The following is a 27,818-nucleotide window of genomic DNA, read 5'->3' as shown; positions in this document are numbered from 1 at the left end:
TCATTTTAATTTTTTTTACAAAAAAAAAAAAACGTGTGATTCCAATTATTTTAAATTTGTATTTATCTATATAATTTAATTATTCCCTATTGGGCTTTTAGTGAGCCCGTTACCGTTAGTCAGGGGCCATTATTACTCACTCATTCAAAGTTACGGATTTACCGGTAATCAATCTCAAAAGTCAAATGTTTATTTGCTAAAAACACGAACCAAACACAATTATATTTCTTTTGAAAGGATCTACTTTCAAAGAGATAAATCAACCAGGGAAATCATGCAGGCAAGATAGAAACAATCGGCTCCCTACAATGAAACTAGAAATCAGAGTTACAAACAAACACACAAGAAGACGAGTAAGTCCTCAGAAACGGGATCTTGGTTGTGTGAAAATGTAAACCTCGTCGTAACCCCTCCTGCAAGATGATATGATCCAAAGAACATCGTTAGGAAATCGTCAACAACAAAAACAAGAGACTTGTGTAAAGATTGTCCTGAGTGGCTTTACCCTGCGTATCCACAGTAAGTAGGCTTATAGTTGTATATGAGATTGCTTAGCACTTTCTTTGATGGTGGTCTGTTCAGTGACTTCCTAGCTTCACTGCAGCGCATTCAACCCGCAATCCATGAGAAAAACAAGTGCGCACTAGTTACACAAAGTTAACTAGTGCCATCATTCCAAAGTTACGGCATGCCGTTTTGCTAGAAAGACGAACCAAACACAATTACTATTTCTTTTGAAAAGGATCTACTTCCAAAGAGATAAATCGAAATCATGCAGGCAAGCAAAACAATCGGCTCCCTACATTGAAACTAGAAATCAGAGTTACAAACAAACACACAAGAAGACGAGTAAGTCCTCAGAAACGGGATCTTGGTTGTGTGAAAATGTAAACCTCGTCGTAACCCCTCCTGCAAGATGATATGATCCAAAGAACATCGTTAGGAAATCGTCAACAACAAAAACAAGAGACTTGTGTAAAGATTGTCCTGAGTGGCTTTACCCTGCGTATCCACAGTAAGTAGGCTTATAGTTGTATATGAGATTGCTTAGCACTTTCTTTGATGGTGGTCTGTTCAGTGACTTCCTAGCTTCACTGCAGCGCATTCAACCCGCAATCCATGAGAAAAACAAGTGCGCACTAAATGTGTTGGAGAAACTGTGAAAACGTTGAGATGAGAGAGAGATCTTACCTGACTAAATAACTAGCAGCATGCTGTGTCACCTGGATTGCATCCTCAGAGTGTGGAATCGCGGATGATCCCCATTCAAATGCATTTTTCTACAGAGAGTTAGTTAAGTGCAATAAGAGCTTTGTTTCTTTTCTAAAAATCAAAACTGTGCACTGAGAAAATAGGATTAGAAACATGAGTTTAATTGGCCAGTATACCTCAGGATGCCACTGGAAGCCAGTTATTGGGTATCTCTTTGCTTTAACAGTTGAAACATAAGTCTGCAAACGAAATATAATTACATCCGTTCGCAAGTCAGATTCTGAAATTCATAGAGTACTCTCATGGTTTATAGGAATATTATTACCTTGCTGTTTTCATCTATGCAGGTTGTGAGGATTTCAAAGAAACTAGACAAAGCAGGATTGCCTTGAAAGTTTGCTGGTGTGATACCATACTGGGATATAACAACAATCCGTATCAGCATTCAGCAAGCATATAAAAATGAGCCTATAAATAACTGTTTAGACATGGCAATCAAAAATTGCCTAACCACAGAGGTAAACAAAACAATAGGGAGAGAGAAACAACCAAAGCAGTCTTAGTGTCAAATTGCTCTCTTTAATACGTTAGCTTTGACAATTGAACTCCATATTCTGCAGAAAACTAGAGGTGGCATTACTAACCTTGTGTTTCTGCATAACCAAACAATCTGTACTGAGTTTTTTCAACAGCTCTGGAGGAAATCTGGAAATACGAAAACATTACATTTATATATTGGGAATAGTTGAGATCATTATAAACTGAAAAACGAAAAGGATCATGAAAAAGCTATGCACCTTTGGAATAATGTTCCATCGATATTAACATTATCAACAAACTGTAGGGTTGATGCATTATCCTCTGCATCAAATCTTTCAAGAATGTCTCTGTTCTGTTACCAATGACAAAGGATTTGAGAGATTTTAGAATGTCACCTGACTGAGAGTTTGTACTTAAGGAAAGAAGAAGAGAGTCACCTGACTGATGATAATTGACATAAGCTCGAATCCGAGACAAATGCCATAAACTGGAAAATGCTCTCCAGCATCATTTCTCTCCAAAGCTTTCTGGTGAGAAACACAAATAATTGGAATTCATATTCGGTGAGCAAAGCAAACAAATAAGCGATAGACAGCTTACATTGAAGATTTTTTTGACGATCTCGAAATAATCATATTTTTTAGCCCAACCACCAGTGAATATCACACCGTTGACCAGCTCTAGCTTCTGCAGTTCCAAAATGTAAATCACCAAGAAAAATAACTTGGATTAAAAATAGCAAAATTCAAAACTAAATTAATTATATCAGCACGAGGGATTTGGGAACCTGAAAGAGGAGTTCTTCAGGTTCGTTGTAGATGAGTGGGATAACACGAGCTCCACCTGCCTCAGCGAACTTCACATAGGAAGCCGCGATGTACGTGGAGCTCGTATCATTGGTCAACCGACCGGACGCGCCATCTCCAGGGTGACTCAGGATACCGATGACCGGCCTGTAGTTCAGGTTCGGATCCGGCGAGGAGCAAACCGGACTCCCTGAACCGTCAAATCCGGCTTGACTAGGGAGCAATATCGTCGACTCGGCCAGACCTGTATCACTCCAAAGTAAGAGTAAAAACGGTAAACAAACGTAACGCCACATCTCCGAGCAAGAAGAAGAAGAGTCAAATGGTAGAAAGACGAGAAAGAGAGAGAGTGACCTGAGTAAGAATTACTACGATTCAGCTCTTCTTTATATAAGCAATTGTTGTCGATCATCTGATTCTTCTGCGCAAGTTGTATGTATCTCAAATTATTCAATTCCTCGCACACTCTTCCACCATAACCAATCCACCTTCTCTCTTAAATATTCATTTACACCAAAAACGTGGATATGTATTTTATTATTACTAATTAATATTTATATTATCAAAATAGCCCACCTGTCAGAGTGGATCCACATTCTTTTTATTTCTTTTAATTGTAGAAGCCAGCGACCGATGCACTCAACCTGAAATACAGGGTAAGTACGAATTTTTTAAGACATGACAAGTTTAACAAGAAACGGCTCAAAAGTGTTTTTTTAGAAACAATGGATCAAAACATACAGTCAGATGAATCTATGTTCTGATTTTGATATATATCCTCAATCAAACATAGCAAACAATAAATACAAAAAGCCTTTTTAAACTTTCTTGAAGAAGGACATTATATTCCCTTGCTTTGGATCTTTGGCGTTTCCGCCTTTCTTGCTTCCTGCTTTTCCTCCTGCGTTTGTGGCTGCTGTGTTTCCCATGGCTGGGCTCTTCTTCTGCACAACCGCCCTGAAACAAGAAACTCAGATACATGCTTTTATATTGTATTCGGGTTTTACAACAACTTACAGATTGGCTTAATCATCTCTGAAAACATACCTGTTAACAGCATTTGCGCTTTTGCCATCATTTAACTTCTTACTTGTATCAGTGTCCTCTTTCTTCTTTGGAAGCGTTTCTGTCTCCTCCCACACTACCTCAGTTACTATATCCAGCCAACAGAGAATTGTTTAAGTAAGAGACATTGACATACATGTGTTTATTTTTGTTACTATTTAGAACGATATTGGATGCTTAGCATACCTTCTCTCCCACGATCATCAATCCGTGACTTCAACACCTTTTTCCTTTTCGGTGAACTAGGAACTTCAGTAGTTCTTCCCTTTGAGGGATTCACTTTAGCTTCAGAACCAATGGCCTGGATCTTCTCCATTGACAAAGTAGTACAAGCAGTTTTTTGCCTGTCTTCTTTGCTGACCTCTGGTTCCTCAGATTTTATCTCTCGATCTGCATCAGGCTTCTCTGGACCTGAATCTTCGGAACTGAGTTCCACATCTGGACGTGAATTAACCTTTGGACTACTAGGAGATGCTAAGCTGATTACATCTTCATACTCGTCATCTGAAAAATCAAATATCACCTTCCTTTTTCTGTTATCATTTTTAGGCGCTCTCATGAAATTGACATCTCGAGTCTCATCATCGCTGCCTCCCTTATTGTCGGTATCATGAGAAGGTTTTTCGGCTTCTGCACCAATTACAGAACATTATATAGAGGAACAAAGCTAGCTATAACAGACACCAAGGAAGCCATAGCCATTGATCAGTACCTAAGGTGGATGGATTAGAAAACATACCCGAATGATCAGTAATATAATTTTTGACCTCTACTGTTGGAGTATCATCTTCTGTTTTCATAGGCACACGGCCCCACATATTTTTCAACAAACCACCAGTTCCAGTCACCTTCTTTTCGCCCTGTCCATTCTTTTTATTAGCGGGCACAGGAAAAGCTTTTTCTTTATCCAAAGAGGATTTCGCAGACTGATTTTTAGCTGGAGCAGCAGTAGTTTCACTCTTAGCCTGATGGACAACATTATGGCTTGAGTGCTGAAAATTCTTTTCCTGGTTTGACGGCAATGTACTCTTTTGAAAATTTAAACTACTATTAGATCGTCCTGTAGTTCTCACAATTTCAGTTCGCGGGGCCGTAACATTTCCAGTGGTTCCCTCTATATTGCGCTTTACACAAGAATTGGAGACGCCACAAAACCTGGTATAAAAGTCACACCTCTCTAGTTAGAATGGGCAAGGCTGGTCAACAGTACTGGACAGCTTTCATGCAATAACAGAAAAGTTGTACCTGTTGCCTTTCAAGCAATTATCAATGGCTGAATGCTGCCTGAAGAGTTCTTCTGCTTGCACAAACTCAGTGTTCCATATGGCTGCTGGATCCATTGGAATACTAGCTTGAACACTGTAGATATGTACTGAATATTTTCCATTGAACTCTTTCTCCACTTCTGCATAGAAGTAATGATAGGGAAGTGTCAAATCATTTTCGCTTTTGCCATCACTTAACTTCTTAATTGTAACATTGAAGTAAATAAAACAACATTTGACATAGTAACTACTTGGTGAAAATAGAATCAGTAAGATGAAAAACCAAAAGACTAGCAAGTTTCATCATTATACAAAAGACAGTCATGAAAAATAACAAAGAGAAACGAGGTCGCCGAATGAGAATGAGACCTGGAAGTTCGGTGCTAGAAGCAAGCCTTGCGTGGTAATTCGAAGGTCCGTTCTTTAGCAACCCAGACACAATATATACAACTTCCAAACCCTTCCCTTGTTTCTCTACAAAATCCTTGAGCAACCTAATAACAAACGAGCCCCAGGTTTTATACAAAAAGAAAACTGCAGTAGCTAAAATCTATTGAAGTCCCAATAGAGAGGGAACAATGTACCTCTTGGCAGTATTTGATGAAAGCGAGAAATTTCGACTCAACCATTTGTAAGATACCTGAAACCAAATGGATTGAGCAAATCAGTAATTATAAACCAAATGACTCAATTTTACATAACACCTCCGAATCTCAGGACTAATGCAACAACAAACTACAATCTCAGAAGCTTCGGAATTCAACAATTAACCCTAATCCGATCAGCAATAAACGATTTGTTGACAAATTTTAAAATCACTGAAGTGGGAATCGAAGAACCCTAACCAGTAAAATTAAGGAATCGAGAAATGGAGAAAGAAATCGGTAATTACCACTTGAAGCTGATCGGAGACAAGCGATTCGATTTCATCGAGAATATTTAGGGTTTCGGTGTGAGTCATCTTTTCCGATTTCTCAAATTTGGGAGGTTTTTCTTCGAGACGATGTCTGAACTTCCCGCCAGTTCTCGCGCGGCGGGTGCTCTTAAAGGAAAATGAATTGACATCGATTCGATGTGGTTGTGGAATTGCTGTACGCCCGTGCCACTCACGTGATAACGCTATTTTGTGTGGGCTTGAGCCGCGAAAGCCATTTTCCTATTGCTATTATTTGCTCTTAATGGGCTTGTACATTCAGGTTAATCGGTCCGGTTTCCTTCGACTACTCCTGACCAAATTACGGTTTAAGTTAACTAGCATAAAATGAAAAATATTAAATCATTAAAACACGTCTATATATACGTGTCCCTCCCGTCAATATCGCAGTCTCACGATTCTCACAACAGTTTCTCTCTAAAATTGTTTCAACGATTAACTCTCCCAAGTTACTGTGTATCTCCGACGAAGAAGCGCGAGAGATTCCTAAAAGGGTCTTTCTTTCTTGCATCCAAGGAAACAGTGAGGTCGTCTCTCTCCGGCGTTCCTCCATCTCCGGCCAAGAATCGCAGTACTCATCTTTCTTGACATCCAAGGAAACAGAGATCTCTATCTCCGGGAAAGAAGAATCGAGCCAAGAACCACGAAAATACCACTCGAGATCCTTTCTTGCCATCAAAATATAACGAAAATGCCTCTCTTCGTCCTCTCTAAATCTTCAGCAACGAAGAGTCAGACGTTTATGAGCCAAGAGCAGCAGGGGACGTCTCCGATGAACACAGACGAAGCCTTGAAGGGTCATCATTGCTTCTGGAAAACCCCAAATTACCTTGAAAGTAATAACATCACAGCTAGTAATTAAAATATTTGGCCAGAAAAAACTTCTGTGCTTCCTATCATCTCTGAATACCTTCACGTCTTCTTGTGTTTGCAGGTACTCTGTCTAGAAGATACCAGAGTAACTTTTCGCTTGGCTCACAAAGATTCTCTGGCCAGTTTCTGATGATCCCTAACCCTGGATTTGTCGACATAAGTTCGATGACAAATAGTCAGGATACCAATCCAGCAAGTTTTCAGCCTACCAATCCAAAGATTATCTTGAAAGAGGAAAAAGAAAATGAGGAGCAACAGTACTGGACCATCAAGAAGGAACTGACCAAGAGCAATGTTGCCTACGGTACTTGCCGTCGACTTACTCTGTCAAAAAGCTCCGTTGAGGAGCACATTCTGAAACATCTCCTTCCAGAAGATTCCAAAAAGATAGACAAAGGCAAGCCCGGAATCACGGTTATGGTGTACGACCACGATACAGACACTGAGCACGAGCTCTGTCTAGCATTCCAGCGTAGCTATGTTCTAAAGAATGGTTGGGTTAAAACATTTATCAAAAGGAGAGGCTTGGAGGAAGGAGACAAGATTGGTCTCTTCTGGGAATGCTCTACTTATAAGCTTCATTTTAGTGTGCTTTCTCGTGTAAAGACAAAAGCTCCAGCATAAGAAAAAGAAGGTAAAAAAAAAGAAAAAGAAAAAGAAGCTATTAATCCAGTAATCAATCTCCAATGTATTAAGAGTTGCTGCATTTTGTTATCTCATTCAGAAACGCTTATTACCAAGTTGAAGAGTAAGTTTTTTTTTTCTTGTCAAACAGTGATTAGCAGTTAAGCAGTGTTGCTTATGATACATGTTTAGCAGTTTAGGTATCCAACTTGAGAATTAATTGATGTGTTGTAAACAAACAATACTTCAAAATAGATCTTATGTTTTAATGTGCAACTTTTGGTTCTTCTTATTTCCATATATAGCAACTTTCTAAGCATTCACCTTTAACCAAATGTCCCCAGAAAACAACTTAAGTTATATGAACAAGAACTTCACATTATCGTTGGTTAGTCACAACAAGCAGTGTATAATGCTAATGCTTATACATAAAAGCCAGGATCAAGAATTGTCAAAGCAATTTTTTTTTTTGGGCTTGAAGGCCTAAAAGTTTTTTTTTTTTGGTCAACAGAAATCCTAAAACTATTTAATTAATAATTTCTATAGTTTGTTCACTTTTAAAAAATTGTGAAAATTCATTTCACCTTATCATAAGCTTTACTATATCCGTTTTAATGGCCATGAATTTTCCTTTACACGACGGGTTAGTTCTCAACCCGTCACGTCTATATATGCGTGTCCCTCTCTAGCTAATATTATGAGTGAAGAAGAATCACGAGTGCCATCCAAGAAAACAGAGGTCCGTCTCTTTGGCGTTTCTATACCTCTCTCTTCTGCTTCTTCAACGAATTCAGATGAAGAATTGAAGAAGAATCATTGCTTAGAAGACCCCAAAAAGGGTTTTGTCTCGACGACCCTCTGTTTGTACGACGACACATGGCATTGCCGAAACGCTGATTACCCCAATGTCACTTGTGCTCCAGGAAATGAAGAACTAACAAGAAAGATTAAGCAATACGAGACAGGTCCATGGGTCATCAAGAAGAAACTGAACATCTTCGATATTCGCCGACAACTTTATCTGAGCAAAGCCGACGTTGAATGCCACATTCTGAGATATCTCTCTGAAGATGACCAAAAGAAACTCGTACAAGGCGATGGAATCATAGTTCACATGTACGACCACGAATCTGACACTTCGCAGTTCGCACAATGTGCATCTGTTGAGGTGGATTTCGAAAACGAATTATTGTCTAAAGGATACCTGCCGCCAAGATTTTGCTCACAGAAGAGGTTGAAGGCAGGAGACATGATTGGACTCGCCTGGGATCGTTTTAATTATAAGCTTCACTTTCGTGTTCTTTCTCGTGCAACCGCAAAAGCTCCTACAGAAGAACTGAAGCTATTTCACTAGAAATCTCCGGGAGAGAGAGATTGCCTTTCCAAGTCGGGCATTAATACAGATACATTTGGATTCCTAGGGACGCAGAAGATTGGTTGATTTTCTTACTCTTTGCGAAGGTTTGTTACCAATTGAGGAAGATTTTGTTAATAGTGATTCTGTTGCTTATGGCAGTTGTTGTGGTAGCCAACTTAAAATGAAAATTTGAAGTGTTCTTTACTAATTGGTTTTGTTATTCATTACATGTCATCTTTATCATGTTGAAGATAGATAGTCAGCAACAAAAGATTGAATGAGAAATATGTCACATTAGAAAGCTTTATAGCATAACAGAGTTGATAGAAGCGATAACAAGAATCTGCAAAGCCTCCTCTGGTTTTGTATGAAGAAACTACAGAAACCTGAGAAGAAAAAACTCTCTGCGATTGGCGATAATGGAACAGTGGAGCTTAGTCGATGTTGTGCGGTGCTTCTATTTTTGCAGCTGTATTCTCTTGTCCCTAATAGGCAAATCAAGCGGCTTCTGGGCCTCGTGCGGATGGTCCGGGCCTTTGTACACCTTCAGGTGATTGAACAGAGCTCTCCCAAGCTGCCAAAAAATGGTCGGACCAAAGTTAGAGGGAGTTAAAAAAAACTAGTCATCAATCAATATCATTATCACCCCAAGTGGTTTACTAGTTTAATCCATAAAATGGAAGAAAAACTGTTTGCTCATTGTTAAAAGAGACTAATAAAGAGCTTTGAATTGATGTATCTAACCCGTCCCTTTGGAAGCATTCCACGAACAGCATGCTCAACAATTCTTTCAGGAATTCTCTGCTGCAATTGATCAAATGTTTCTACTGTCATACCACCAGGTCGTCCTGAATGCCTCCTGTACAGCTTTTGGTTCCGCTTCTTTCCAGATACAGCAACTTTCTCAGCATTCACCTTTAACCAAACAACCGAAAAAGGTATTAGAAGTGCCAAGTTACAAACATTGCCCAAACATCTACATAAAAGTTTAGATCTTCCTGTTGATTGTATATCTCATTAAAACCAGGTCACAGGCTCTTCCATCTAGACAAGAAATTAAGTAAAGCAAATCACATTTCTTATTCTCTAAAGATAGCTCAAGAAACTCATACCACAATCACAAAGGCTCCCATGTCAACACTGGGAGTGTAAGAGGCAAGATTCTTCCCACGGATGTGATTAGCAATTGTTGATGCCAATCTACCAAGAATTTTGTCAGTTGCATCAACCACAAACCAGGGCTTATCCGTGTTCACATGGTCTGAAGCTTTTGGATACCATGTCGTGTTCCAGATGTCCTGTAAACCATAGAATACACTCCATAAAAGTTTCAAGCAATGTCTTTTAACTTCTCTCCAACCAAACATAAAGAAGTAAAACTTCCAAGTTAACAAATTCATAAGAACAAACATCAATTCTCAAAGCCATTTGATTCAGACAACACAGATATGGAATCAAAGGTAAAATCCCGGAACAATGCTATACTTCAAATTCCCGGAACGTTCCACAAAATTCCATGAAAATTTCAGAGCAAGAGCTAAAGTTCGACATCTTATAGCACACAAGTTTCAGAGAGGCTAAACAAAGAGGGAGATAGATAATCGTTACAGGGCCATTAGCTTCTTCTTCGTCGAACATCCATCGTTGATTCGCCGGAACAAGAGAAGTCTTCGTCGTCGTCTCCTCAGCTTCACACTTCACTTGCAATCCTCTTTTCGAATTCGCATAAATGCCAACTCTTACCGACGGCTTCGAGAACGCCGTTAGAGAGAACCCTAAAAACGGAGACTTTCTCTCACTACCGGAGGGTTTCACTGAAGAAGAAGGGAGTATCACCGTCGAAGACGAGCAAAGAACCGTCATTTTTGTTTTTCTCTCTTCTGCAAAATTCTTCTGCTCTTTTCGATTTCTCGGATAAGATTGGGTTCTTCAGTAAATGAAATAGTAGTAGTGGCACTACTGTAAATAAACTCATTTCCAGGACCGAACAATAAACATAAAACGGGTTAAGGATCTGGTTTGTTCAGAGCTCCGGATCCAACCCGAAACGTTGATTTTTTTTTTCTTAATTGATTTTTTTTTTCTCAATGTGAGAAAGGTCTTCGGAAGCAAGCTAAGTCATGGCAACGATTTCGTCTACTCTACTACTCTTAAATTCTTCTAGATCAGTTTCACCTCTGAGATTCCCAAAATTCTGGGGATTTTCTTCTTCTGCTCCATTCGCTAGATCTTGCCGATTTGGACGACGTAATCTGGAACCCCTTTCCAACGGAATGCTTTCGTCGGGAAGTAGAGCCGACGGTGCTACGGCGGCGGCTGCATCGATGGAAGGAGTGATGACGGAGGCGATGAAGCTGATTCAATCGGCGTCACCAACGTGGAAATCAGCCGTGGCTAACAATTTGTTGATATTTGTTCTCGGTTCACCGCTTCTTGTTACAGGATTGTCCGCTTCTGGGATCGCCGCCGCGTTTTTGCTCGGTACTTTAACTTGGCGAGCTTATGGCTCTGCTGGTTTCCTCTTAGTCGCTGCTTACTTCGTCATAGTAAGTGCATTTTGGTCACTGACTCTTAAACATTAGAAATTTGCTCATTTGATTTTGATTTCGAGCAAATGAATGAAGAATGTCGTTAGAGTTTTAGGTTAATTTTTTGTTTTCGTGATTTTTAGGTTAATCACGTTTAAAAGCATAATTGAAGGGGTGTTATTATGTTTGCCGCACACTCATTTTGCAATAGATTCTGGCGTTGAAGTTGGTTTAGATGATTTACAATATTACAGGGAACAGCGGCAACAAAGGTTAAAATGACGCAAAAGGAAGCACAAGGTGTGGCGGAAAAGAGAAAGGGCAGAAGAGGACCACGCAGTGTGATTGGTTCAAGTGCTGCTGGTTGTGTCTGTGCTTTTCTTTCAATATATCAAGTGGGAGGAGCAGCTTTTTCCCAGCTTTTCCGGCTTGGTTTTGTTTCCAGTTTCTGCACTAAAGTGTCTGACACCGTCTCGAGCGAGATAGGCAAAGCTTATGGAAAAACAACGTGAGTATGCTACTGTTATCCAGCTCTATAGCCTCTTCTGTGATGCGTATGTCTGTTTTCTGTCTTAAGTATGACATGGACTTGTGATGTCATAACATGTATCCAATTGACAACTGAAATGATATGCATTCATTTTCTTCTCTTAGTAACCGGTGGAAAGTTGCAGGTATTTAGCTACCACATTTAAGATTGTACCAAGAGGAACCGAGGGAGCTATGAGTATTGAAGGAACATTGGCTGGACTTTTAGCATCATTTTTTCTTGCATCTGTTGGCTGTTTCCTGGGTCAGGTAAAAGAGTATTTAATATGTTATTTGCTACCAAAATTTCCCTTTGCACATCTTCTTTATGTTGATTATTACACGATTTAAATTTCTTTTCCCTTTGATCTCTTGAATACAGATAACTCCTCCTGAAGCAGCTGTATGTGTACTAGCTTCCCAGATTGCCAATCTTGGGGAGAGCATAATAGGTGCTTCTTTTCAAGACAAAGAAGGATTCAAATGGGTATGCTCACTTCAATGAACACATTTTCTCACTCTGTCTACTTATTGCCAATGCAAGAAGATGATAATCTGATGAAAATACCGTCACTTCTGACAGAAAAACTGAGTGGAAAAAGATATCCGTTCAATACAGAATTTTTTGAGTTTTGGTCTTATGAATCCACTCCTTGCAATTAGTTTACCAACAAAAGAAGAATGCAATGTATTTTGTCTCATGTTAGTCACCATTTTGCTGTTTGTAGCTAAACAATGATGTAGTCAACGTGATCAACATAAGCTTGGGAAGCATCGTGGCGATTTTTATGCAACAGTTTATACTCCAGAATTGGGTCAAGTAAAACCTGTCACGAAGGTCATGTCTTCTCAGTGAGGTTAGATTTTTTTTCTTTCTTTTTTCTATTGTTAAACACCTTACGTATTCAGTTGTGTTGTAAATTACACTCTGTTGTGTACAATTAGTAGTCCAACATCAATGAGGGGATATATAAACTTCTGGAACCCTTGTCTAACAATTATTGGATGATATGTATTTGAATTAAGTCCACCTTTGAAATTGTCCCGTAGATAGAGAAACTTTTAAAATCTCATAAATCTCTTGTCTCGATAGTTCTTCTGCGTAGGATCCATTCACTTGATCTCTTCCACTTCCTTCACATGAAATCCAAACTCTATTGCGACATCAGAAATTGAAGAAACTGTAAAAAAAATACAGGTAGAAAGTAGAGGAAGTAGTGATGTAAATGTAAGAAAAAGGCAACAACAAAGTATCAAAAATTGGTTGAGAAAGAAGTAGAAAAAAAGGTCGTGATTTTCTCGAATACATTCTTCCTTTTGTCATTATGATGTCGTGTTCCTATCATCTTTTTTATATTCTCGTCGTTGCGTAAGATAATGTTTCTGGTGGCCAATTTTAATTTAGATGCCTCTAGAGAAATAAAACTAAGCATCAATCGGCCTAGCTGTTATACAGCGAGACTTAACAGGCCTGCTACTTTAAAGATGAAGAAAATTTATACAATGCGTTGCTTTTACGAACCTTTGTGGTCCGCTATACGATACGACGATGGCCCATGGGCCGCGACATTTGTCTAATACAGCTGACAAGTGACAACCACACGCGCTTCTAAACGCGTGAATTCTACCGCTGATATTCACCGCCGCAAATCTCGCTTTTTCTTTCTAAAGTCAAATCTCCGCCGCGCCGCGCATGAAGAAGACTCTTGCTGCGCTTTTTCTTATATTTGTCAAATGTTTTTCACTTTCTTGGTTAAATTTTCTAACATGGGTTTACTACTGGCTCCATAATAATGTAAGTTTGTAACTTTCTTATTTCTGGAACTTTTCTTGTTCTAAAAAAACTACTTTTTTAAATTAATAACTTACTGTATTATATAATACGACAACCCCTAACTAAGCCATTAAATACAATATTAATCGTTTTCCGTGAGTTCATTCATACATGTGACGAATGTCCCTTCCCCACAAGGCCACAAACCTAACCTATTAAACAATACCAAAAATGGAATAATTTGATTTTTTTAAAATTATATGCTAGCCTAAAATCAAACAAAATATGTAAAACGATATCCACAAAACAAAAAGAATATAGTACTGTATTAAACAAAAATTAGTTTGCCAAAGCTTGACGAAAAGAAAAAAAAAAAAACGTAAGTGGTTCGCCGTGAGTAAGTTCCCATCTTCTTCTCGAACTTTGCCAAAGTTTGGTATTGGAAAAAATAATAATAATATTAAGACAGAGAGAGAGATGATCTCTGTGTGTCGTACAGATTTCAAAGTGATGATGTTGGCAGCGATTGGCTTACACGCGTCGTACCTTAATTAGATGATTTTATTTCCTACTAACTAGTCTCTCTTCTCTCACATAGAGGAGTCATCACCAGCTCTGATGAAATAAAAGCGTTTTCTCTTCTAGCTTTCACAGTTACCCAAAAGTGTGATTTTTTTGCCTTTTCTTTCCTTCTCTAATCGGTGTTGTGTACGCCAAACCTAGATTTCGCTGTATCGTTGAGTTATGGCCGTTGATTCGGCTGACCGGCGAGAAGTTATCGTCAAAATCGACGGTGATAACAATGGAGTCTCCGGAGAGACTGTGGGAAGAATATGGAGAGACGGAAGTTACGATTTTTGGACTGATGGTGAAGGTAACCTCAACAAAGGTCATAATGCTGCGGCGGTTGATTCCGATAGATCCGCCGCCACCACGGAGGAGCAACAAGATGAGGGTTTTGAGTTTCGGCGCGGCGAAGATCCTCCCACGAAGCTTATTGGTCAGTTTCTCCATAAACAGCAAGCTTCCGGTGAGATTTGTCTTGATATGGACTTAGGTATGGATGAGCTTCAATCTAGAGGTTTAACTCCGGTATCGGAATCTCCCACGTCGGCGAAAGTGCCTACCAAACCTCCTGACCCCGTGGGAAGACGAGACAGCCGCAGTAATAACAACAATAACGATGATGGAGAAGTTGTCAAGTGTAGTGGTAATGCTCCGATTCAGAGAAGCTCTAGCAATTTGCTGAAGATGAGGACTAAGTCACGGCTTTCGGATCCGCCAACGCCTCAGTTGCCACCGCAAACGGCGGATATGAAATCGGGTAGGATCCCGAAATCCGGGCAGATGAAATCTGGGTTTTTCGGAAAAAGCCCTAAGAATCAAGGGGAGGAGGAAGAAGATGATCCATTTGCTGCGGAGGATTTACCAGAAGAGTACAGGAAAGATAAACTTAGTCTATGGATTGTGTTGGAATGGTTGAGTTTGATTTTGATTATAGCTGGCTTTGTTTGCACTCTTGCCATACCTTCCTTGCGTAGGAAGAAACTCTGGGAACTTCAGCTATGGAAATGGGAATCAATGGTTTTGGTGTTGATCTGTGGTAGGTTAGTGTCTAGTTGGATTGTTAAGATTGTTGTCTTCTTCATCGAAAGGAACTTTCTTTTGAGGAAAAGAGTTTTGTATTTCGTCTATGGTGTCCGAAAAGCGGTGCAGAATTGCTTATGGTTAGGACTTGTTTTACTGGCTTGGCATTTCTTGTTTGATGAGAAAGTGGCTAAAGCAGCTAACACTAAGGCGCTTCGGGTTGTGACTAAGATCTTTGTGTGTTTGTTGGTTGGGTTCTTGTTGTGGCTCGTGAAGACACTGTTGGTTAAGGTTCTTGCTTCCTCGTTCCATATGAGCACTTACTTCGATAGGATTCAAGAGTCTCTCTTTACTCAGTATGTGATTGAGACGCTCTCGGGTCCTCCTTTGATTGAGATCCAAAAAAACGAGGAAGAGGAAGAGAGAATCAGTGTTGAGGTTAAGAAGTTTCAGAATCCAGGAGGTGTTGAGATTCAGTCAGGGGCTCAGAAAAGTCCAATGAAGACCGGGAAAAGCCCGTTGATCTCTCGTGTTCTATCTAATGGAGGAGGAGGAGGAGGAGGAGGAGAAAACAAAGGGATTACGATCGATAGCCTTCATAAGCTGAATCCTAAGAATGTTTCTGCATGGAAAATGAAGAGGCTGATGAATATAATCCGGAATGGATCACTTACCACTTTGGATGAACAGCTTGAAGATCCAAACTTGGATGATGATAAAGGAAACCAAATCAGAAGTGAGTTTGAGGCAAAGCTCGCCGCAAGAAAGATCTTTCATAATGTTGCTAAGCCAGGATCAAAGTAAATAAAATCACTTTTTCGTTTATACAAAGCCTTTACCAGTATTGCTTTGTGGATATTAACATTTTTTTTATTTAGGTTCATCTACGCGAATGACATTATGCGGTTTCTGCCGGATGACGAAGCTTTGAAGACTTTAAGTCTCTTTGAAGGAGCATCTGAGACTAACAGGATCAGCAAATCATCTCTTAAAAACTGGGTGGTAAGAATTTTGGAATGAATATACATTCTTTAATGTATTCAGATACTAATGAATATGCGCAAACACTTTTTCATAGGTGAATGCTTTTAGAGAAAGAAGAGCTCTTGCATTGACCCTAAACGACACCAAAACAGCAGTAAACAGGCTTCACAAGATGGTGAATATCGTGGTTGGGATCATCATACTTGTTATTTGGCTTATCATACTTGGAATCACTTCCACCAAGTTCCTCGTGGTCATGAGCTCGCAAGTTGTGGTTGTCGCATTCATATTTGGAAACATGTGCAAGATAGTATTCGAATCTATCATCTACTTGTTTGTGATACACCCATTTGATGTAGGCGATCGATGCGAGATTGATGGAGTCCAGGTAAATTCAAAAATCCAAACACTAGTAACTAAAAGTTCCATTTTCCAATTCTAATGCTAAAGAAACTTCTTTTTTCAGATGGTTGTGGAAGAGATGAACATATTGACAACAGTTTTCTTGAGATTTGATAATCAGAAAGTCGTGTACCCGAACAGTCTTCTCTGGACTAAATCCATTGGAAACTATTACCGTAGCCCCGATATGGGAGATGGAATCGAATTCTCCATCCACATTACTACTCCAGCTGAGAAAATCATCCTCATCAAACAGAGAATCACAAGGTACATTACAAATTTGGAATCACAGTTTCGGAAATTTTAGTTCCTGAATCCTTTTATGTATTCATTACCTGCATTCATTGTTGTGATAGTTACATTGAGGGGAAGAAGGATCATTGGTATCCGGCGCCGATGATAGTATTCAAAGACATGGAGTCATTAAACAGCGTGAGAATTGCGGTTTGGCCAACGCATCGAATGAATCATCAAGATATGGGAGAGAAATGGGCTCGAAGGTCTCAACTTGTTGAAGAAATTGCCAAGATTTGCAGAGAGCTCGACATCGAGTATAGATTGTATCCTCTAGACATCAATGTCCGAAACATGCCCACTTCTACTGTGTTGCCAGTTTCCGACCGTCTTCCACCAAATTGGAGTGCTCCAGCTTCTGGCAGCAACTGAAACTATAATAAAACTTTTTATATAGTTTGGATCAAGAGGTTCTGTTTTTCTCATTTTTCTTTATGAACTCTACAAATTTAGAATTTAGAATTTAGATGACTCTAATGTGATGTATAAATTTTGGTTCTCTTAATCTGCATAGCGGTCTCAAGGTGTTTATGGATTTTTTGGTTTATGAATACTGATTCTAATTTCGTTTCGTGCAAAATTAACGGATTTTTCTTTTTCTTTTTCTTTTTCCTGGTTTAACTGAATTGGTCTATTATTGGAACTCTTTCCCCAGGGATAGTGAACAAAATGATTAAGCTTCAAGCAAAATAGAACAGCCACCTATGAAAGACCATGTTAGCCAAATTGATAATTTAATAATTTAGTCCCTTATAATCTTCAACCAAATTAACATCTTTTTGAAACGACCTCTTCTTTGTTTTCTCAGCTAACAAAGAACATGGACTCTCACAGATCACTACATTACAAGTTTCCAAATCATTTATGTGATCTTACATCTACTGAGAAAAGCTGCCCATCTCTTTTCTCAAACGGCCAAAAGATAGTTGCAAATGTTAAAACCGTCGCCGCCGTTTCCCAACCCTTTGGTTCGGGGATGAACCGGTATAAGGAGTTGAAGAATTTATGTCCGGAACAAACACTGAGTGGTGGTGAAAATGCTTAGGCCAGTTTAGACCAGACGCTGTAGGTGGAGACTGAATCTGTGGAACCGCCCATGATGTCTCACCTCCCAAGCAGTTATTGTTATCTTCTCCATCTTCTTCCGCAGATCTCATCATCGAAGAACTGTCTGAATCTCCTCGCCTACAAGTATCCGCCTGCAACAAGAGTCAAGCTTAGAAAATGAGAAACCAAAATATATGAATCAAAAAGCCACAAGATTCATCATACTTCTTTCCAGTTTCTTCCCAAGACGCTCACTATTTAGAGTTTCATCTTGAAAACCTCTGTCTCAAGAATCAAAGAAGACCTCATATTATATACTAGATATAACTAAACCGTTACCTTAGATGATCCATTATTCTCCATGTATTCATAGCTCTGATCAAAGTCAGTTAGCCCGAAAATCTCCTCTATTTGCCACTGAGGAATGCTTCCAGTAGTTGATCCGCTGCTAGCGAAAGGAAGCTTTGTAGATGTGTGATCACTGACTTTAGTTTCCGGTAAAACTCCTTGCTGCTGATCGAAACCCATCTTTTGAGGCTCAGGTATAGATTGAACAAAAGATTTCGTCTCCATGGTTTTATCATCATTGGTTGGTGAGGATTTTGTAGAAGGACCAGTGTCTATAGATTCAAGACCAACTTTGATTCCAGTCAGAAGAAATCTCTGATGAGCTGAAACATGAGGATTCACAGTGTGGATTGCAACATCACATTTCCTACAAAGTAAAGCTCTATCTTGCAGACAGAAGAAGAATCCAGATGCTTCCTGTACAAAAATCCCAAATTTCAGAAGAAAAAAAACTTAGTAACCAAATCTCTAATCCTAAAAAGATTCAAACTTTTCTCTAAATATTGAGGATTTAAAACATGGGTAATCAGAAATCAGATCAAAGATTCGGGAAATCGAGAGGAAAATTCAAGAGATCAGACCTGACAAATGTCGCATTTGGGTATGGAAGAGGAAGAGACAGAGAGAGGGACTCTCTGATGTTTTCCGGCGAGTTTATTAGCAGCGTGAACTTTCTCATCGCAAGCCCAACACAGAGCAGCCTCGTCGGCGCAACATAGCACCGTCGCTTCCGCCGCCTCACAAACGTTGCACTGAATCTTCATCCTCTCTGATCTTTTTTTTATCTCCTCCAACTCATCCAGAACACCCAAAATCTGTGATTTTTTTTTTGTTGAAAAGAATCAAAAATCTCGACACAACGAAACTTATCCTTTTGTTTCTTGAATTTAGTGTCGGAGGAAAGACAAGTGGAGCTTGAGGTTTATGGTTTAAGCAAATCTTACGTTTTCTCTTTGGATTTGTTGTTGTTGTTGTTGTTGTTGTCAACTTTCTTTGATTTTTATTTGTCGTCGGAAAATGTGATTATTTATAACTTTCTGACTAATCAAATTAATTGAATTCATTTGGATTCTAGATAAGTCGTTGTGGGAAAAATATCGTTTATATTAGTAAAATAATAATACTATAAGAGGATTTCTTTTCAAATAGAGGGAGGGGGTCTCTGTGCACTATTTAAAAGTGGTGGGGTAGATTTGGAAATATGGAGGCGTTAAAGGAGAGATATTTGTTTAGGCTAATCTATGAGTGAACATTGGATAGACACGTGACAAATCTAATACAAGTGTCTTAATTGCAGGAGACAGTCTTTGCTGTCTCAAGCTGTAATGTATCAAAAAATAGATCACAAATATTTAGGTCCCCAAAAGAAATATTCGTAGATTTTTTTTGCTTGTAGATTTTTTTTCGGAAGAGAAAAGTTTAAAGACAAAATAAAATTATAAGCTGAAAGTGATTGATATGTATGTTCCAAGTAGAATATCTAGTTTCAAAACGATTGTCTATTCATTTTGACCATTTTTTAGAAAGAACCCATTTTTATTCTAGTAGTATGTTATAAAATTTTGTCCCGGTTCATGCATTTTCAGAAAAATCTTTCATTATGAAGATTATATGAATCCACGTATTCTTACGAGTGGAGGAGGCTAATTCGGACCTACATGAGACTAAGATTTTTATTCAACAACACAAGCCATAAACAAATTAATTAATTAATAGGCAAAGGACATTATATCAATCAATCATTAATAAGGTCCCATTTCGAAAACTATATTTCCCCAAAATTAACATTTTGCACGGAAATGATAAGAGAAATTCTAGATGATTTTGATACTATTATTTTTCTTTATATATGAATTTTATTTAAGAGGATCAGACACATCCACGTTCTTGGTAGGAGGAGAAAGATAGCTACTCGAATTAAACTTCTTCAAGCACCAAAGATTCAAGAATCAACGAATCTTTCGGACCAAAGAATCTTTTATAACCATATCTATAGACAAGTGGGCTAAAAGGGCTATCAATGTGTACCAACTCTTAACTTTATGAACAAATCTACCATTGTACCAATTCTAGTACCTTGATTTGATCTGAGAAATGCCGTGAGACAAGAAAACGTTTAAGACCGGCGCATCTGATGATATCTCGATTGTATCTCCGAGCTGCACGCTGTGTTGAACCTGACAACCGTCGATGTATATAGTCCCATGGTCTGAATACCAGTTAACATCCATGAATTGGTCCGGTTTGAAGGCAGAATGCATTAAAGAAGCAGTTGAACCAGGAGAGATTGGCTCCCTAACCATGAATTGTAGATCACGAGACAACATTGGCATCACGAACCCACCTGCTGACTGCATTGCGGCAGTTGAGCCAGCAGCTGTGCAGATTCTTAGACCGCTTGACCGGCAGTTCACTGTCTTTGGACTGCTCTCACCATTTTTGTTCTTAATCCTGCGCACATTGTAGAGAACATTGATTCATAAGTGTTGGATATTATAGGGGTGCCCAACAGTTTAACCGAACTGAAGAAAATATCACCCAATTCGGTTTTGTTATTCCATATCCGAACATACTGTAGGTGTAACCTTACCAATCTGAAAAGGAATAAAACCAATAAAACTTTTCTTTGTAAACCATTAAAATTATAGGTGTAGTTTCTACAAAACGGAATCCAAACCAAACCAAACTCAATGGTTTTGGTTTTTTGGGTTTCATATACCGAAAATCGGATTGGGCACCCCTAGTTGATATATCTGCTAATAACAACTCTATCCAATTGAACAAACAAGGGATTATGTCTACGCAAAACAATCAGGTTTAAGAGACTTTTTTAATCTTAGGAGCTCTTACTTGAATGAGAACCTTGAAACCGCGGCAGGGCATGGGTGTGCGATCAAAATGTCATTAAGTGCATGTGAAAGAAGAAGTTCTGAATTTAACTTCAATGATATTCTGGAAACTTTAGAAGGAACCACTCTGCCAAACAAAATGTCATCCAGTACCTGTGAACAAAACAAATAGCTGAATGTTCAAACCAAAATTGCGTAATCATTGAATGTTCTAAGGATCAAGTAAGAGAATAAATGGGCTGCCTAAAGCTCTTCCTTTATGTTTCTCTAATTGACTTACCTGTTCAAAATTATTAACGGTTGCAGCACAAAGATGACCAGTACTTCTACTAGCGTCAAACTGATCGCTCAGTTCTTCTACCTATAGTTATAACAAGACACTTAGCTACACATCATTTCACATTGTTTATTAATAGCAAAATGGTATCAGTCAGGCAATATGAGAAAGTCGCGCTACTAAAACCTCCTGAGCTTGTGTCGGGTCAGAATTGACTCCTAGAACCGGAACAGAATCATCGATGAAATGACTGGCATGCAAGAGGGTACCGTCTCCACCCACGGTGATGACCATATCCACATCACGAATGGGATGGGATAAGTCGTTACGTGAAATGGGTTTCCACTCGACAGGCTTCTTACTTAGTATTTCCTGACAGAAATTAATAGCATTCCTGTGTACTTTGCACCTGCTTTCCAGATATTTAAGAACCTGTGAAACAAAACAAAACAGAAAAATCCCACTTCCATCAGAAGCCAACTAGAACAATAACAACGAGAGAGGATCCTCAGCTAAGCAATTTCTTAGTTACTTATTTGCATACATATTTTGAGTAAACACTGCTGATACGAATTTCAAAATTCTCAATAAATCTGTAAGCTTTGCGTAGACCAAAAGAAGAAACTAAAATGTTCATAGAAAAGTTGCTACTTAATCTAGTCTACTTCACCGTTATCTTTATAACTAACATTTGGCACCATAAAAATACAAAAACGAAATCCTTTTTTCACGTAAATGTCAATGTTTCGGTTATACTCTGTGGGAAATTTGGTCGAACACCTTCAATACGAAACGAAAAGGACATGATCGGGATTCAAAAATCGAGATGAGACGCAATGGGGTACCTGGGGATTTTTGATGAGCGATGAACCTTCGGTTTGAAGAAATGGGTACGGATCAATCGGTTTCAATAGAAGCAAAAGCTTCCTGATCGCCATTCTCGCTGAATCAATCTCGAGCTCTTTCCCTCTTCCCTCGGCGGCGCGCTTACCGGACTTGAGTAAACCACGTTTGAAGAGAGAGATATTCCACTAGTCCCTCTGTTTCGTTTAAAGGGTCTCTACAAGAGAATATTATTCAAAAATCTTGGGCCCAACTAAGATCCTACTAAACTTGGCTTAGTTACAAAATAGGCCCAACTAAAATTCTACTAAATTGGCTAACTACCATGTAGCTCCAAAGCTGGAAGTCTGGCCCGTTTTGATCCTTGTAGATATTTCTGCATTTATATCATTGTCAAACACGTTTATGAATTTTAAGCTGCTTTTACCTGAATTTTGAACTTTGAATATCAAGTTTATATTTTAAAATATAAGGTTTTAAATGTTTTAGAATTTGGATATTATTAAAAATTTAGGGTATAATGATTAACGGATCAAGGTTGATAATCTCAACAGATATATTTTTTTCCTTATGCAAGATAAACATTTTTGGGGATCAAATACGGACCAACTCGGGTAGGTGTTTTTCGAGAGTTACATGTATGTAATTTACTAACACGCAGGCTGGGAATTTTCGCTCCTCCTACTACTTGGGATCATGTCCTCCTATGGCTTCCAACTGCTTTGCCAAATAAGTATGGCAAATTGGCGGTCTTACACGCGTGGCAAGGTGTAATTTATGAACTATGGCGTGAAAGAAATCGACGTTATCATGATGATCTCACTTTAAGGCCGACCGAGGTTGCAAAGCTTGTCCTTTCCACCATCGTCAACAAGTGTACTGCTTTGCATGAACTTGGATCAAAGAGTGCTTTACCTATTCTTCATTGTTGGATGCGCGTATGGTAAATGAGGGTATCGAGAATTGAGCTGACTTCTTCTTATCCATCATTATCAAGATATAGGCTTTGACATCTTCTTTTGTTAAGTACCTTAGTTGGTCTTCTTCCCCAATCTTGTTTCTGCTTATTGTTTGTTTCTTTGTATACTTTTTATGTTAAAGTTATATAAGAAAACCCTTTTACCAAAAAAAAAGAGAGTTACATGTTATACCGTCTTAAATATATATTAGACATTATGCATAAGTTTTACTAAAATACATTTTAGGAGTTAATTTTTGTCTCAAAACAATATTATAATTTATAACCATATTTCAAATATTTGAAGATCTTTCTTTTTGTTTACTTTTTTTTTCTCTTTTTTTTTTTTGTTTCCTTTAGGCCATCTGCATTGGGCCATCGGAGGCCACGTTCTTAACATTAAAATAATAAAAACAGTTGGCTTGGATCACCTTGGATAGTTCTTGAGCAAGATCTGTTTAAGCATTGTTCTTCTCCCCACAAGATCTTTTACATTATTTTAATACTTTATTTAACAACTTTTATTATTTTAAAAACCTTTAGAACACATGTCATGTTATACTGATACTTATGGTCTTATAGGAGTCATGTTCTAGGTGCATATTTCAAATTATATGCTAGACGGTCCTAACCGGTTCCGTGTCCTACCCTAACTCGAACTACAGTATTAGGGTCTTAACCCGGTCCTAACGTCTCGCCTAATGGGAAACAACTCTTAGTAGGATCAGATCCTCCGTATCGAGCGCAATCCTTTAAAGATTGTCCGGTCTAGAATCTGATCATAAGTGGGGTTAGTTTTGATATCGTACCGGACGGCCGGTTATGATCCACGTGTGTTGATAATTATGGTACTGCGTAGCGTTAGTATATAGTGGCCAACAGAACCTAAGAATTTGACCTCGAAATATCCGAATTCACGTGATTTTGTCTCTCATTTGGCCAATTTTAGTAAGCTATTGTACGAGCTCTCTAATTGAACAACCTAAGACATATCTTATAGTTTTGTCCACATATATTTTTTTTTTGAATGGTGACAAAATGGGACGAAATTAAACAATGCTATAACCTAAGAAAGCCACCAAACATAATACGGACAAATTATGGTGGATTGTACAAGAACGCATTTCCTAAGAAAAGGGTCATTGTATGCTTCACATATATTATTTTATTTAGCAATTATAGAATTTTATTTACTTTGAGTAGTTTAGCAGGAAAACAATTAATCACTACACATGCTTATAAGCGCATGAATACATTGAACACTGATCAGTCCTCCTTATTGGCTTATTAGTGACGAAACTAGTATATATCTTTGTTTTTGTCTTATGTCCATTGACTCAGCTGTAGTGGATGGTTATCGAGTCCTTAAAACTAGGGGTCAACAATTGTCTATACTGTGAATCCCTTGAATGAAACAAATTTGATTTCATCATGAATCCTACTTATCACCAAATAAATTGCGATTAATAATTTTGTATCTTTTCACTAATATATTAGGTAACCCTAGAAACGAATCTCATCTGTCCGATAAAAATCTCTAGAAGCTGGCAAGCAATATCATCTTTTCGTTTTTATCAACCAAAAGAAAAGGAGGCAGAAAAGTTGCAAGAAGTAGAGTAATAATTTAAACTTTAAAGCTAACACTACGTGCATGGAAAGATCAAACTACAAATAGTGACCATTCTCTAATCTTTATCTTTTTTTGACGCGTGGGGTACAATCTCCACATCGATTAGCCATTGTATTAGAATTTAGATTTAATCCAAGCATTTGCAATCACATCCAACTACAAAGCTCAATTTTAAATAGGCTAAATAAGTTGACCAAATATTAAATAGGCTCAAGATATATATCTTAATTAACTAGGTAAAATTCAAACTGATTTCTATTGATAAAAGTCATAATTATATTGCATCCAATAATTTTCTTTTAATTAGAAACAAATACAGTAAGTGTTATCAAATAACAAATCTGGACAAAAAGTAAATCTAAAGAAACCAAATCATTAGTGTTTTTACTCCTGTCGTTATCTTTCTTGGCCAAATTCTGCATAAGTAATTAAGTAACAATTTGCCCATCAACAGTTAAAACCCAAAAAACTTATTATTGTTAAAAGAAGAAATATATTAGTGTTTCTTAGATCTATATATAAAGTCATGGAACTATGGGCTAGTTGTGTAAATCTCTTTCTTAATTTACAATTTAGAATAGTGCTTAAATTTTAAGAGCATATATCTCTAAAGTAAAAAAGAAAACACAAAATTAGTGTGACAACGGCGAAACCACTGGCAATTTCTTAACTCTCAAGTTACATAAATGTAGATCTTAAAGCAATAAAAGAAACAACAAAAGCCATACAAAAAGTTAATTAAGAAAGACAAATAAAGTTTAGCAAAAAGTTACACATGCGACCACGAGAAGCATCTCTAATTTATTATATTTCTAAACTTAGAGTTAGAATCCATGGGGAAAAAAATTTCTTAGCACTTTACAAGTTGCAGCCTTTGTAAAAGATTCGATTTATTGTAGACTAATTTAAATCTTAGTCGTCTGAAAATGGAATTTCGTCCGCAACTGTATACTCGAACACGTTGACGCAATAAGATTTTATTTAAATATAACACGAATATAAAATAGTCATCGATTATATATTTGGTTAAGTTAATGAAATTATGCGATGAGTCAGATTGATACCCATGAAGTAAAAGTTATACGCTGACGTAAAGGTCGTCGTCGTGGTCTCTCATGCCACCTCTCATGCCACCAAACAAATTATTCTTCCCATTTGATTAAGCTTTTGGACCATACGAAAAGAGTAGTATAATATTGTGCAGAAATATAGAATTTAGAGTTTGCTTTAACAGTTTTTAAGGGAGGTTTAAAGTTTCGAACAGCTCTAAATTGTTAAGAATAGTTTTTTGTCAAAACTGTCTTGCACACAGAAATAGAAATAAAATTGAACTTTCATTTTATAATATACTTGGATCCAATCCAAACTATCTTTAGACTATTTATTTCCAAGCATAACACTAACTAATTTGTTATAGCATTTAAATAGTCACTCTGTACTGGACTGGCTAAACCAACTGCGTGACAATGGTTGATTAGCATGATGGCTCAATCTTTAATGTCACCCACCACTAACTCTTTGATGAGCTCGAACTCCCATGTTAGAGTTAAAAGAAGTGTGTGACTAGCAGTTGAAAATACCCAACTTACATTTTGGAAGAATTATATCAATGAATTACATAACATAGCAATTCAATAGTATAAGACTAATGCATTACACATCTCATTCCTCATCTTATTTATTTATTTATGTGATTATTTCTTAGAAAGTCTATTAAAATAATGTTGTATAAAAAACAAGATAAAAACAGACTTTATAATAATAATTTAGATTTTTGATATGGTTACTTTTTGTTGTGAGTGCCTGAGTGGAGTCCTATATTTTTTTTGTTTGGTTGACGAAAAAGAAGAAATAACAAAAAGAAGAAGAAAAAAAAGGGAATTTAAAAGGTGAAAAAAGGGGGAACAAATTCCCTCCAAATGATTGGGCCATAAACCAGAGAGAGCGAGAACAAGGCTGCTTCTCTTCTCTTCTCTATTTCTTCTTCTTCTTCTTCTTCTTCTCTCTCTCACTCTCCTCTCATTCGCTGGTGCGCTCAACGATCTATCTTCGTCATCCTCTGATCCCGCCGCTTCTAGGTTAGTGGTTAATTATTTCTCGTCTCTTCCCTTAAATCTCCTAATCTCATCGCGAAACCTTTTTCCGTTAGATTCGCTGATTTTGATAGCTGTTTTAATTCTCCTGGGATTCGATTTTGTTATGTTCTTATTTTCAATCACGATCACGATGATTGATTAGGTTTTCGTGGTTTGATAACTTGTGATCATCGATTGTTTTTTGAAACGGTTCCAGATTCGAATCATATATCTAGGTTTTTCTTCGTAATCGATTTTGTTTAATCTCTGATTCAAATCAATATCTAGTTTAAAACTAACTGATTTTGCTCTGTTTGAATAAGTTTCCGGAATTTCCAAAAACATTTGTCGACGCTCCATTGAATATTTTAGGTTCTGGAACTAATCTCTGACTTCAAATATCCTTATTGTTCAGTCAAAATTAAGTAGAATTTGATATAGAGGTGGATCACTTAGAACTTGATCTTATGGAATCATGCATAAAGATTACTCATAATGAAGTTTTTGAGCCATATAAAGAAGTAGACTAACGTTAATTTAGATTGATAGGTGGTCCTGTTTCCTGTTTAAGGAGTTTACTAATCTTATTTGGTTTTAAATTATAGTATAGGATGCATGCTTTCTGTTTCAATATCCAAAAAGGATGATTTGTGTTGGTTGAGTTATACATAACATCATCAACTATATATGATTGGATAATATCTCGTATTTATTAGCACTATAAAACTCATTTGCATGTAAACTTTTCCATCGAAAACAAATCACAATCTTTTTTAGTGATAAATGTTCCTTCCATCCTTTTCAAAATGATATTTTTACTCAATTTAGAAGATCTTTGGTGGGGTCCTAGTGATTGTGGATTCCGTGCCTACTTGAATGAGGTCACTGCAGTCTTCACGGGAAAAAGCAATTTCAATCTAGTTTGAAATACTGGTTGAAACAGTGCCACTTGGTTACATATTATACTATAGTCTTAGAACAAATGCAAGGTGTGAGAGATTCTTGTTGCATAGTCATG

At 37.8% G+C, this 27,818-nt stretch overlaps 8 protein-coding genes across 12 annotated transcripts; 3 read left to right on the top strand and 5 right to left on the bottom strand.

Moving 5' to 3' along the window:
• Positions 1-170: 170 nt before the first annotated feature.
• LOC9323814 (gamma-glutamyl hydrolase 1) lies at positions 171-3,234 on the bottom strand. 3 transcript variants are annotated; one of them, XM_021034804.1, is made up of 13 exons: positions 3,135-3,234; positions 2,913-3,049; positions 2,540-2,802; positions 2,353-2,439; positions 2,190-2,279; positions 2,010-2,104; positions 1,857-1,917; positions 1,538-1,627; positions 1,389-1,451; positions 1,192-1,280; positions 1,002-1,094; positions 506-909; positions 171-413 (listed from the first exon to the last, which is right to left on the bottom strand). In XM_021034804.1, exons 1-12 carry the CDS (start codon positions 3,152-3,154, stop codon positions 858-860), a joined length of 1,140 nt encoding a protein of 379 aa, XP_020890463.1. In that variant the 5' UTR covers positions 3,155-3,234; the 3' UTR covers positions 171-413; positions 506-857. The 3 variants fall into 3 exon arrangements, with proteins under 3 accessions (XP_020890463.1, XP_020890464.1, XP_020890465.1); XM_021034805.1 differs by having other exon boundaries at positions 2,913-3,025; XM_021034806.1 differs by having other exon boundaries at positions 2,913-2,979; positions 3,135-3,227.
• Positions 3,235-3,244: 10 nt separating this feature from the next.
• LOC9325268 (DNA polymerase delta subunit 3) lies at positions 3,245-5,919 on the bottom strand. 3 transcript variants are annotated; one of them, XM_002887703.2, is made up of 8 exons: positions 5,781-5,919; positions 5,473-5,528; positions 5,258-5,382; positions 4,869-5,028; positions 4,363-4,778; positions 3,810-4,253; positions 3,606-3,711; positions 3,245-3,515 (listed from the first exon to the last, which is right to left on the bottom strand). In XM_002887703.2, the coding sequence occupies exons 1-8, from the start codon at positions 5,847-5,849 to the stop codon at positions 3,377-3,379; spliced, it is 1,515 nt and encodes a 504-aa protein (XP_002887749.1). In that variant the 5' UTR covers positions 5,850-5,919; the 3' UTR covers positions 3,245-3,376. The 3 variants fall into 3 exon arrangements, with proteins under 3 accessions (XP_002887749.1, XP_020890447.1, XP_020890446.1); XM_021034788.1 differs by having other exon boundaries at positions 3,254-3,502; positions 5,781-5,914; XM_021034787.1 differs by having other exon boundaries at positions 3,254-3,515; positions 3,810-4,250; positions 5,781-5,914.
• A 94-nt stretch (positions 5,920-6,013) lies between these two features.
• On the top strand, positions 6,014-7,815 carry LOC9325267 (putative B3 domain-containing protein At1g78640). Its single transcript, XM_002889158.2, has 2 exons — positions 6,014-6,658; positions 6,757-7,815. Exons 1-2 carry the CDS (start codon positions 6,514-6,516, stop codon positions 7,317-7,319), a joined length of 708 nt encoding a protein of 235 aa, XP_002889204.1. The 5' UTR covers positions 6,014-6,513; the 3' UTR covers positions 7,320-7,815.
• A 1,120-nt stretch (positions 7,816-8,935) lies between these two features.
• Positions 8,936-10,588, bottom strand: LOC9325266 (50S ribosomal protein L13, chloroplastic). Its single transcript, XM_021034819.1, has 4 exons — positions 10,285-10,588; positions 9,789-9,974; positions 9,421-9,591; positions 8,936-9,250 (listed from the first exon to the last, which is right to left on the bottom strand). Exons 1-4 carry the CDS (start codon positions 10,537-10,539, stop codon positions 9,134-9,136), a joined length of 729 nt encoding a protein of 242 aa, XP_020890478.1. The 5' UTR covers positions 10,540-10,588; the 3' UTR covers positions 8,936-9,133.
• A 167-nt stretch (positions 10,589-10,755) lies between these two features.
• On the top strand, positions 10,756-12,766 carry LOC9325265 (protein VTE6, chloroplastic). Its single transcript, XM_021034810.1, has 5 exons — positions 10,756-11,222; positions 11,459-11,712; positions 11,879-12,002; positions 12,115-12,219; positions 12,461-12,766. The coding sequence occupies exons 1-5, from the start codon at positions 10,797-10,799 to the stop codon at positions 12,554-12,556; spliced, it is 1,005 nt and encodes a 334-aa protein (XP_020890469.1). The 5' UTR covers positions 10,756-10,796; the 3' UTR covers positions 12,557-12,766.
• Positions 12,767-13,830: 1,064 nt separating this feature from the next.
• LOC9323812 (mechanosensitive ion channel protein 6) lies at positions 13,831-17,372 on the top strand. Its single transcript, XM_002889155.2, has 5 exons — positions 13,831-15,893; positions 15,972-16,095; positions 16,172-16,465; positions 16,544-16,746; positions 16,836-17,372. The coding sequence occupies exons 1-5, from the start codon at positions 14,251-14,253 to the stop codon at positions 17,143-17,145; spliced, it is 2,574 nt and encodes an 857-aa protein (XP_002889201.1). The 5' UTR covers positions 13,831-14,250; the 3' UTR covers positions 17,146-17,372.
• A 118-nt stretch (positions 17,373-17,490) lies between these two features.
• Positions 17,491-19,234, bottom strand: LOC9323811 (B-box zinc finger protein 22). The gene is made up of 3 exons (XM_021034811.1): positions 18,750-19,234; positions 18,160-18,585; positions 17,491-17,972 (listed from the first exon to the last, which is right to left on the bottom strand). The coding sequence occupies exons 1-3, from the start codon at positions 18,930-18,932 to the stop codon at positions 17,709-17,711; spliced, it is 873 nt and encodes a 290-aa protein (XP_020890470.1). The 5' UTR covers positions 18,933-19,234; the 3' UTR covers positions 17,491-17,708.
• Positions 19,235-19,987: 753 nt separating this feature from the next.
• Positions 19,988-22,334, bottom strand: LOC9323810 (NADH kinase). Its single transcript, XM_002887700.2, has 5 exons — positions 22,140-22,334; positions 21,481-21,726; positions 21,298-21,378; positions 21,019-21,170; positions 19,988-20,619 (listed from the first exon to the last, which is right to left on the bottom strand). Exons 1-5 carry the CDS (start codon positions 22,230-22,232, stop codon positions 20,238-20,240), a joined length of 954 nt encoding a protein of 317 aa, XP_002887746.1. The 5' UTR covers positions 22,233-22,334; the 3' UTR covers positions 19,988-20,237.
• Positions 22,335-27,818: the final 5,484 nt, after the last annotated feature.

The sequence above is a fragment of the Arabidopsis lyrata genome, assembly GCF_000004255.2.
Source record: "Arabidopsis lyrata subsp. lyrata unplaced genomic scaffold ARALYscaffold_2, whole genome shotgun sequence".
In the NCBI taxonomy this organism is placed as follows: domain Eukaryota; kingdom Viridiplantae; phylum Streptophyta; class Magnoliopsida; order Brassicales; family Brassicaceae; genus Arabidopsis; species Arabidopsis lyrata.
The sequence above is the reverse complement of the archived record's forward strand: the minus strand, read 5'-3'. Positions and strand labels throughout refer to the sequence as shown.